At 33.9% G+C, this 10,259-nt stretch overlaps 1 protein-coding gene across 1 annotated transcript; it reads right to left on the bottom strand.

Annotated features, from left to right (window-relative positions):
• Positions 1 to 1,729: 1,729 nt before the first annotated feature.
• On the bottom strand, positions 1,730 to 8,110 carry LOC123298919 (soluble guanylate cyclase 88E). Its single transcript, XM_044881019.1, has 11 exons — positions 7,943 to 8,110; positions 7,157 to 7,438; positions 6,515 to 6,720; positions 6,336 to 6,459; positions 6,132 to 6,276; positions 5,338 to 5,464; positions 4,785 to 4,989; positions 4,429 to 4,575; positions 3,148 to 3,508; positions 2,742 to 2,966; positions 1,730 to 2,619 (listed from the first exon to the last, which is right to left on the bottom strand). The coding sequence occupies exons 1-11, from the start codon at positions 8,108 to 8,110 to the stop codon at positions 1,730 to 1,732; spliced, it is 2,880 nt and encodes a 959-aa protein (XP_044736954.1).
• Between the last annotated feature and the right edge of the window lie 2,149 nt (positions 8,111 to 10,259).

The following is a 10,259-nucleotide window of genomic DNA, read 5'->3' as shown; positions in this document are numbered from 1 at the left end:
AATTGTATTCTCGACCATTACGAGTGAACTACTTTAATCAACTTACTTCTAATCGTAGCACAACTTCGGAATACATGCTCTTTTATGGATAATTATATGCATGTAAAATTCTAACTTGAACCTTAAGCCTTTATATTAATTTTACAAATAATATCTCCGTTTTCTATTATAGTGTCCCATTTTTGAACGCAAGAGCTAAAAACTTCAGAACCCAACCAACTTCCTCTATATTCTTATTATTTTCTATGGCTCAATTTGTATGGGCGCAGCCATTAATTCTTATGAGAAATGTATGTTAGCTATAAATGAACTTGTTCGGCAGAAATAGGCATTCCGCAGCTCGCTCCTTATATGCGACCGTTAATCCTTCCTCCTTATAATATCGTTAATTTATCTGCGACGAACAACTGCATTGGAAAATATCAATTTCTGCTGAACAAGCCCAATATTATTAATCGTCAGTAACTACATTATGTTTCATCTATAAGTTATTTAATTTTTGTAATCTTTTTCCTCGATTTCGTAATCACTAGTAATACCGTTACAGGAAATTTTGACTTTTTTATTAATCATCTTTACCAGATAATTAAAACAGATTGAACTATCAATTCCTTGAACAGGAATATCCAACAAATTTTTTCAAAGAAATGAATAAAAAATTTGAATTCAAGCTTTAATGAAAATAACAGGCAACTTATGTTATTTTAAAATTGATATTAAAGCCAGTTTCACATTTTAAAAATATCGATGCAGTGACATCATATCACGTGACTTTGTGTTTAAACGCGAATTTTGAAGATTAATATCTATTCACGATTCTTTTAAATAGGTAATGCTATTTTATTTTTGCCTCTTACGATTTTATCGAAATTTTGAATTTTTTGCTACAACTTCTTTTTGTTAAAATATATCCCATTTCCCACAATACAAATACTTAGCGAGATTTATTGTGGCCCATTTTTTATGGCATTTCATATTCGGTATATTTGATGAAAATTTTTCTTGCTTCATTAGATAACTGTACTGAGCTTAAATCATTAAAATATTTTGATTTAACTTGAGATGTTTGGTAGTCACCGTTTCTGATCATTTTAGACTTTGAGGCCAATTCTAGATAGCAATCCTAGATATGCCGATGCAATTAATATAAATCATTCTAAATGCCAAATACCATTTAAGAAGAGCTTTTATAGTTATTACCAGGTCAAGTATGTCAAAAAAATTCCCATCGTTATGATTCGAACTAATTTAGAGAGAAAACTTCGATGCCTCGTTTCCTTCAACTTGTGTCAATTGGAATATAATGCTAACATCTTCACGTTACAAATACAATTACTTTTCACATAATATTGGCTAAATTTTATTTTTACTGAGCGCAACTGAGAACAATGGTGTCAGGTAATTCATGCTACCAAAGCTGAACATTTCCTGTCCGAAAAATTTACAGCGCTCTCGCATTAGCCAAATGCATAAATGTCAAAATTTTATTTTTTTCTAATTAGTTAGGTTACTTTCAAGAATAACATAACCTTAGTAATATTGTTTGTTTTTGTTACCGCTAGATGGAATCTTTTTTAGTTGAACAAACCAAAAAAATAAAAGCCTCAACTTAATTAGCACTGGCTCTAATAACATAAAAGTAATACAAATAATTTCTTAATATTTTTCTCTAATTATTTCATCACAATTTCAAACTAATTCAACAAACAACAAAACAAACAATTAAATTTCAGCAAATATTACAACCATTTTGATTAAATTTATGTTTGTGATGTGATGATGCCGTTACAAATCCAGGACAACACTGTTGTTGCGGCTGCTGTTGTGGTTCCTCGACAGGAAGATTTGTTGTATGAAATGTTGGAAAATTAAAATGGCTTTGACTATTTGATAAATTACTACTACTATTTTGACTATGATGATTTATTGTTTTATTTAAAAAATCACCATCTGATTGTGAAGATGACAGTACATACGCCATATTGGATAGCATCTGTGGCGATGCTGTACTAATTGTTGATGATGTCATCGGCGGTGGGGGCGTTATTGATGGTGATGTGACTATTGTCGATGATGAGGTTGTTGATTTTGTACATTCATTTGATGATTTTTTTACATTTATTGTTGGATTCTCAAAGTAATCTTTAATATCATTGTGACAAGTGAGGTTATGCTGTTCAAGTTCATCTGTGAAAAACTCTTTAATTTCATTTTGTTGTTGTTCCTCTTCATTTACTTTAGTTAATCTTTCACATTCACTAGTTGCTAAGTTACGTGTATTATACATAGTTCGTATTGGTGATACCCAGGGCGATGTACACGGTTGAGAAGGTCCAGCAGGAGGGGGAAGTGGAGAGTATGGTGGTATTGGTGTTGTTGGTATAGACATATGGGTTTTTGGTACTGTTATTGTTGGTTTATTATGATTTAGTGTTGGATCTGTTGGAGTTAATGTTTTTTTTCGTACTGGAATTCGATTTGCGTCGAAATTTTTTGCTGATTCGTTGCTACAACATGCAGTTGGTTCAGGTATTGGTGGTATATTAAAATTAAAGGCATCACCACTTGGGGAACGAAGTCGACCGTATTGTACGGATCCCATTGAATTTGAACGAAATTCTATTAGTGAAACAGAAAACAAATATCGATATTTTAAAAATGAACAAAATCAAAATAATGAACCAAGAATTTTGACATCAAGCAGAAAGTTTTGAAGAAACAGACGGAAAAAATAAGCATACCTCTTACTCCAACATTTCTAACTGGTGAATTCGCAACACTTCGTCTAGCAACATCTTGAAATGTGATTGGAGAATATGCACCGCGGTTGCGTTCATCCAATAATGTTGAAACCCAGCCAGCTTGTCTTTCCCATTCAGGTTCTGGTGCTGTCGTAACTCCTGTTGTTATTCGAGTTAAAGGTGTTCGTAATTCTCTTCGTTCTAACCAGTAAGTTTTCATTGCACCTAAAAAAATATGGTAGGAATAAAAAACTTACGATTTATACAATTTCTTAAAAAATCAGTGAAGTCAGAAATTGTGCTAGCTTCAAATTCTTCGGATTTTAGGTTAGATTTCTCTAGCTATTCCACCGGCCCCTGTAGTCATTATAAAGCCAAAGAAGCTTATTAAAAAAAACTTATTTACCTTTTCCTTTAACTTGAATTTCCCCACGTTCTGATGCATGATATTGTTCGGATAATAAATCCCTTGTCGATTGTGATATATGAATTTTCATTGCCTCTGATGTGGATTCCATTCTGGAAGCTGTATTCACACTATCACCAAACAAACAATATCGTGGCATTTTTAAGCCAACAATACCCGCTACAACAGCTCCAGAATGTATACCAACTCGTATTTGTAAATGTGAGCCTGTTGATGGATCTTTAAGATCTGTTATGGCTTCAACCATATCTAAAGCCATGTCACAAACACGTTCTGCATGATTTACTTCTTTTTCAGGTGCTCCAGAAACAACCATATATGCATCTCCAATCGTTTCTACCTATCAAATATTCGTTATTAAGGTAAGAAAACGAAATTAAAGTTAAAATAAAGCACAAATTTTTCTTGTACTAAAACGTAAAAAATAAAGTTTTATCCTGGGCCTCTTGTGTATGACTGTATATAAATGTTTGAAGCGTTCACTTTTAAAATGTTCAGGAAATTGTAATCGTCGTTTTTTATTAATTGTATATAATGAAGTTCTCTTAATATCTCAGCGTCTCAAGCTTTTATTAATAGCTATATTCAGAAAGCAGAATAAATGGTCAGTAATCAAAGGAGTAGTAGGGTGCACCAAAACAAGTTTTGCGAAAAAGGAATACGTGCCTGAAAATGGCCTGATTCAAATCTGTACAGAAAGTGCGTTGTCCGCGTTGGAGTTTCAGAAAACCCTTTCGGACAAAAGTTGTTGGAATTTTTTGAGACTCAGTCAAAACGTAATCTTAAACAAACTAATGGCGATAAAGTAAATCCTTACAAAATTCGGTGTACTCTACCCCCTCACCTTCTTACTTATTGACTATTTAATCAAAAATATTCTTAAACTTGACTCAAGGGAAAATTTTATTTTTTACTTTTTAATGTAATAAGACTTTCTACTCCTTTAAAAACTACAATTTTAATATCAGACTAAAGAAGCTCTTAGTATCATTTTAGTTTTGCAACACTTCCACCATATTTCTGTTATTTTTACCGATTTTACCCCAAAAATAAAAAAATAAGTGATGTTAAAGATCCGTAAAAGTTTCCTAAAAGATAAAAATTGTTTCTTAGACTAAAATTTTATTTCTAAAAAAGTGTTCTGCATTTTATGACACCTTCAATTCCACAGCAACCGCCTTTACCATATTAGTACAGCAAAATCTGGTTAATTTCAGCGTCAGAATTACAGTAAATTTTACATACTTGTATGTTACCTACTTTATAAACTCTGTTGCGTTCAGTCAAGGTATCAAATATTGAGTACATTGCATTCAACATTGAAACCACTTCCATGGGTGTGATACGACTGCAGATTTCAGTAAAGGTGACAACATCCGAAAATAAAATCGATACTGAATCGAACATCTGTAAAAATTTATAAGAAAAAATTTGCTCTAGAATTTCTACTAAATCCATATGATGGCAAAGAACAGTAAGCAAAAATTTAGTAACTTGCAATGAAAAATACTGGTTTGAAAGTATCCGAAAAATGTACTATCTAATTGGTAACTGATTTTATTTTTGTTTACTACCGTTTCCCATTAAAAATGAATTCGAAAGTTCTAAAATCATACTTCACATGTATCAATAGGATTTTCTCCAGTACGCAATCGATCGGCTACTTGTTTCGGTATCATCTGATACAATAATTCGTCAGTACGTCGCATTTCTTCATCTAATTTTCTCATAGATTCTTCTAATTTTTTACTTTTTTGCTGTTCTTGATCTAACGCTAGTTTCAATTCGACTGATTGTTGGGTTCCAGCTAACATTAAATCTCTGAAAATCACATTAATCGCTTTAAATTTATTCGCAGAGAAAAATAAAATTGTCGGAACTACGTAGAGAGTCCAATTCTCTTCTTTTTAGTTGGGGGAAAATTCGTTCAGTATTGAAAGGTATGGTTGAAATTTAATAGTCGTAAAATAGTGGCAATTCTTTGAATGTAGAAAAAAATCAAACTTATAACAAATGTGAGCAAAGGTAGCAAAAATATTTCGGCAATGAAATATCTTTATTTACTGAAAAATTCAAAGAGCCATCACCATATTACGACTACATCATATCGTCTTAGATAACCTGAGCTTTGAATCAATGGCAAAAGTTGTTAAAAAAATGAGAACTTACCTACTGAAGTCGTGCATAGACAAATCATTTATGTAAAGACCAGATGTTATCAATGCATTTAAATCAGGCATTACAGGTGTTCCTAAATACATCATTAAACGCCAATTTTCCATATATATCATTTGACCTAAACAAAATGTCTATACTTAAGTTAGAATTTATGTCTCTTTGTGTGAGTGTTTTGTATAGCGGAAAAAAGTGAGAAATTGTACAAGCGACAACGTTCTACAATAACTTCTGTGCTGTCGCAAAGTGCACTGGTTGCTATGCCATGTGCACAGATGAGCAACAATTGAGAGCGTGCTTTGCTTCGTTGTGAAATTTACTGCATTAATGCAACTAATATTTATAGAACTGTATTTTCTCTCTGCTTAAAATATCGCGTTCTCTCTCACTTCGATATAAATACCTTAACAGTGAGAAAACACGAAGGCGAAGTGTAAGTATTGTTCAGTATTTGGCACTAACTCTAGAAGAACTCATCTTTCAAAGTCTCATGAGCAGAAGCAATTTTAATTTTTTATTTAAAAGGAAGCAGATGAAAACTGAAGATTAAAACATTCTGTATGAGTATGCGTAAAGTTTGACTTGGAAATAAAGTATCGCAAGCGCCTTAGTCTGTATGTCTATTGATAAAGTTTGCCCGGAAAATACAGCATCACAAGTGCCTTTCTGGTCCAGAGAATACAAAGCAGAGCCTGGATTTAACATAACGTAAATCAAGGAATAGGGAATGTCAGTGTCTGTTGATGAAGTATCTATAATAATTGACTAGTTAAAAACATAAATTTTACCTTTTAATCGTAAATTTTTGTCTTCAATTCGATCTAAATCCTCAGTTAAAATTAATTCATGTCGACTATCTTTATGTCCTTGACGATCATTTAATACTGGTTCGACTGTTAGTAATTCGAAAATATTATTTGTACGATTTAAAATCTGCAAAAAAAATTGTATTCCAATCCGAACAGTTTTTTGGCAAGGCAAAAATAACTTACAGTTTCAAATTTGAATTCAATTAAAGGCCTAACAAGATCAAACCAATTAGTAATTTTTTTCCCAATTAAATCTGGTAAAATAACCATTAATGAATTTCCAATACTTCGAACAATCATATCGGACCTAAAAGTATTTCAATTAGGAGAAAATTTGTTATATAATTTTTTGATAGTCTTACCCAAATACAATACAAAATGGAAATATTTCAAATAACACAGATGCACTTATTGGTAAATGTTTCTCTTCTCGAGTCATTGCCAATGATGCGAGCGTAAAAGCACGATTGTCAAATGTTAATTGGAAAGTTACGTGTACCATGTCGAACAGTAATTCTTCACGTACTAATTCTATTCGCATTTCTTTATGGTAAAAATGTCTAGCCACCTAGAAAAAAGATTGTTTAAAAGTTTCTTTATAATTTCTGGCCTCTTACAAAATCGAATGATCTTGGACCTCAATCAAATTACGCAAATCGCTATAAAGGTAATTTTGATTTGCCGTGATATCGCTTCAAATTTTTACGATAGCAATATGTTTCAGCTATTTCAAGCGATATCTAGAAAACTATTATATTAACCATCTTATAAACCAATCGTGTAAGTTTTTGGGGCGTAAACACTAAAAATAAAAACAGTTTTTTGCTGTCGAAAAAAACGCTAGATATTAGTATAGTGTTTCAAAGTTGTTTGGTGCTGTGAACTTTTTTGATTATTTTGAGTCAGAGAACTACGCACTAAAAATTTAAACCAGAATATAGGCTCTTTTTGTCCAAAATTATTCGTTTTTTGTGTAAAGCCATTTTGATGTTTATTCTTCAAACCTCTCGAATTTGTCCCATTGTATAGTAAACAAAACCACGTCGTTTACTACGATAATGTAACGTTAAACCTTGGCGTGTTTCATTTTCGCATATAAACGATGGAGCACGCATTCGTGGATAGGAGAATTTTAAATATTCATGTAAATTATCTAAGCCATTTAGGAAATCTCGCATATGTCGTCCCAATACTGAAAGTACTCGATCATAGCCATATTGACTGACAAATCCTACAAAATGCACACCCATTTGATCCATAAATTCACGTTCTGATACACCTAAAACCTATTCAATAAAATTTTACAGCAAAATGAACATAATCAGAACTATAGGTACTGCCATTTCTATTAGGAGTTTAAAATTTCAAGGTCATCTAGAATATTTTAGCGAATCAAATTCATCGTGCCAAAATCGCAGTGATTTCAATTGGTCAGAAGAGAGTCACAATTGGCCAATAGATTTGAGTAATTGGTTGAAATATCAGGTCTTGATGACCTCATTTTTTATAGAGTCGAATGAAGAATGAAGAAAAAAAGAGTTTTTTGATACTTTGTATTATAGGAGAATTAGGGTCGATCGGCCGCTAATTATTTGTTTTTCCCATTTATATGCGCTACCTACATCAGATACATCAAATACATAAGCAGAATTTAGAATTTTTTTCAAATGTTCCCTATTTAATCGAAGTTTGTTTATTAACAACATCTGAGAAAATTGACCCCGAAATTTCTCCTCCCAAAGTCGACAATGCATACTCTGTATATATATTTCTAAGGATAATATAAATACCTGAATAGCCTTTTTTGTTAATCGTGGTATTAAATTTTCTGGATATACTTGATGCGTACTAAATGATGGTTGATCTACAACAGCTTGACGTCGAATTTCTTCCCAACGGTCTTCCCCATATGTCTGTTTTATGTATTCTGCCAAATTTTCCAATAAAAGACCGTACATTATGTATCTTTAAGTTTTGTGTGTATAAAAATTTCACTACCATCCTGAAACAAAATATTCATGAAATTAGAATAAATAAGTGGTACGGAATGCTGAATAAAAAGAAGCATTGGACTAATCTTAATAGATAAAAATCCCGGGTCCGATGTTCGTTACTCTCAACCGATTTCAAGTAAATTTCGCAAAAGTGTATTTTTTGGTCCAACTCTGTCTTTCATCTACATTCTTAACACACTTTAATAAACTTCACTTGCAATGTAATAAAATCTTATAAGTCAATTTTAACCTACTTTTTAATTGTTCGATAAACTTCATAGAGGCCTAAGATATGCCTTCCAACGAGAGAGGACTGGAAGGCATATCTGTCAGCGGAGGACCAAGACATGGCCAAATTTGGTTCACAGACGGCTCCAAAACCGCAGAGGGTGTTGGCGCGGGGTTTTGCGGCCCAAGAAGGGCTAATAACACATCCATCAAGTTGGACAGTTACAATACTGTATTCCAGGCAGAGCTGGTAGCCATCATGAGATGTGCTGACCATCTCCAATTGGCCAATTTGTGATTAGTATCTGCACAGACAGTCAAGCAGCACTCAAAGCGCTATCAAACTATACAGTGTCATCGCGACTCGTCAAGGAGCCTAGAAACAGTCTAAACAACCTGGCGAGGCACAATAAAGTCAATATTACCTGGATCCTCGGACACTCTGGTTGGAACGGTAATGAGAGAGCAGACAAGCTGGCCAAACTGGGAACCACCATGGCTCCCACTCAAGAAAATCTTGCGAGGATGCCATACCAAGAAGGTCTTAACAGATTAGGAGATAATCTGAAAAACCAACAATTAAAGGCATGGACCAGCTACGAGGGAGGGTGAATCGCCAAAAGCCTGTTGGGTGAAGGAAACTCGCTCGGTAACAGAGCCGAGGAGATCTTGAACCTAAACAGAGCTGATATTAGAGTTATGGTAGAGTTACTCACAGGGCATGATAACCTGAACAAGTTCCAACATCAGATTGGAAAAAGACAATCTCCCGCGTGTGACAGATGCGGAGAAAATTCAGAAGAAACATCGATCCACTTTCTCTGTGACTGCCCGGCGCTCATACATCAGGGAAGGAAATGGTTTGGTCAGGCCATAGTCGAACTAGAAGAAATTAGGAAACTCAGCGCTAGGCAGATCCTGGGTTTCAGTACATCAGTTGGTTATAACAGCCACTGAAAAGCGTAGCGAGGATAGAGTAAAAGGGTCTATTTGGCTAGGTGCTCTGAACCATTGCTTCGAGGCCCGATGTTCGAGCATGGCCCGCTAACCTCCATACCCATACCCATTCATAGAGGCCTCTTGATATTATATTTAGAAGTCATGGTATGTCCATATAAATATGGTTCCAATTAAATTTAAATTTTGCAAACAATTGTGCAAATTTTTTTACAAACCAAAAAAAGACATATTTTAAAAGATATTTATAGAATTGTTTCATGGCCCTTCTTTTTTATATTTGTTATTACATATTAAATTTGTCCTACACGTAATAAAACATTGTAATAGCAGGCACCTCCATCATGTAATACCATAAATAATTACTTTTTGTACATCATAATTACTGTTTTGAATATCAAATACTAATGAACTTCTTCACGAAAAATCAAAGAATTTTTATGTTTAATTCGCTTAGAAGCTAATGTAGAGTGACTATCCTGGGGGAAAATACACTTTAACCACAGGATTCCTTGTGATACCCAAAATTGGGGTGGCTCAATACCGGACACTAATCAATGATCCATTTGGAGCTGTTTAAGAACAGCAAGAGTCCTTTGATATCAACGAACTTCAGATCGGAGAGGTCGTCAAAGAAAGGTTAGCTCAAATGAGTCCTTCTCCTTATAGCAAGAGACGGGCAGTGGCAGAGTAGATAAGACATTGGTTCATTTTTGTCCTCCTCGCGATTGCTCCTGCAATAATGGTGATACACTGAGCGACCCAGTCGTTCAGCGTGCCTGTAGTCAAGCCAATGTCCTGTTATAGACGATTTTGCTTGTGGAGGTCCTTTGAAGAGAGATAAGATCTTTGGAACGCCTACGATTGTTCTTCGATCATATCTCTCTTCCAGTACCAGAAGTGCATTTTTTCCTAAGATTGGATTCAA

Source organism: Chrysoperla carnea, chromosome 4 (genome assembly GCF_905475395.1).
Source record: "Chrysoperla carnea chromosome 4, inChrCarn1.1, whole genome shotgun sequence".
NCBI classification, from domain to species: domain Eukaryota; kingdom Metazoa; phylum Arthropoda; class Insecta; order Neuroptera; family Chrysopidae; genus Chrysoperla; species Chrysoperla carnea.
Note: the sequence above shows the minus strand (reverse complement) of the source record. Positions and strands in the feature narration are given on the sequence as shown.

Coding starts and splice junctions, on each gene's coding strand:
- LOC123298919 (XM_044881019.1), bottom strand. CDS start 8,110: ATGTACGGTCTTTTATTGGAAAATTTGGCAGAATACATAAAACAGACA. Junction 6,721..7,156: donor CAATGGGACAAATTCGAGAG/GTTTGAAGAATA, acceptor TCTTTTTTCTAG/GTGGCTAGACATTTTTACCA. Junction 4,990..5,337: donor TCTATGCACGACTTCAGTAG/GTAAGTTCTCAT, acceptor TGTGATTTTCAG/AGATTTAATGTTAGCTGGAA.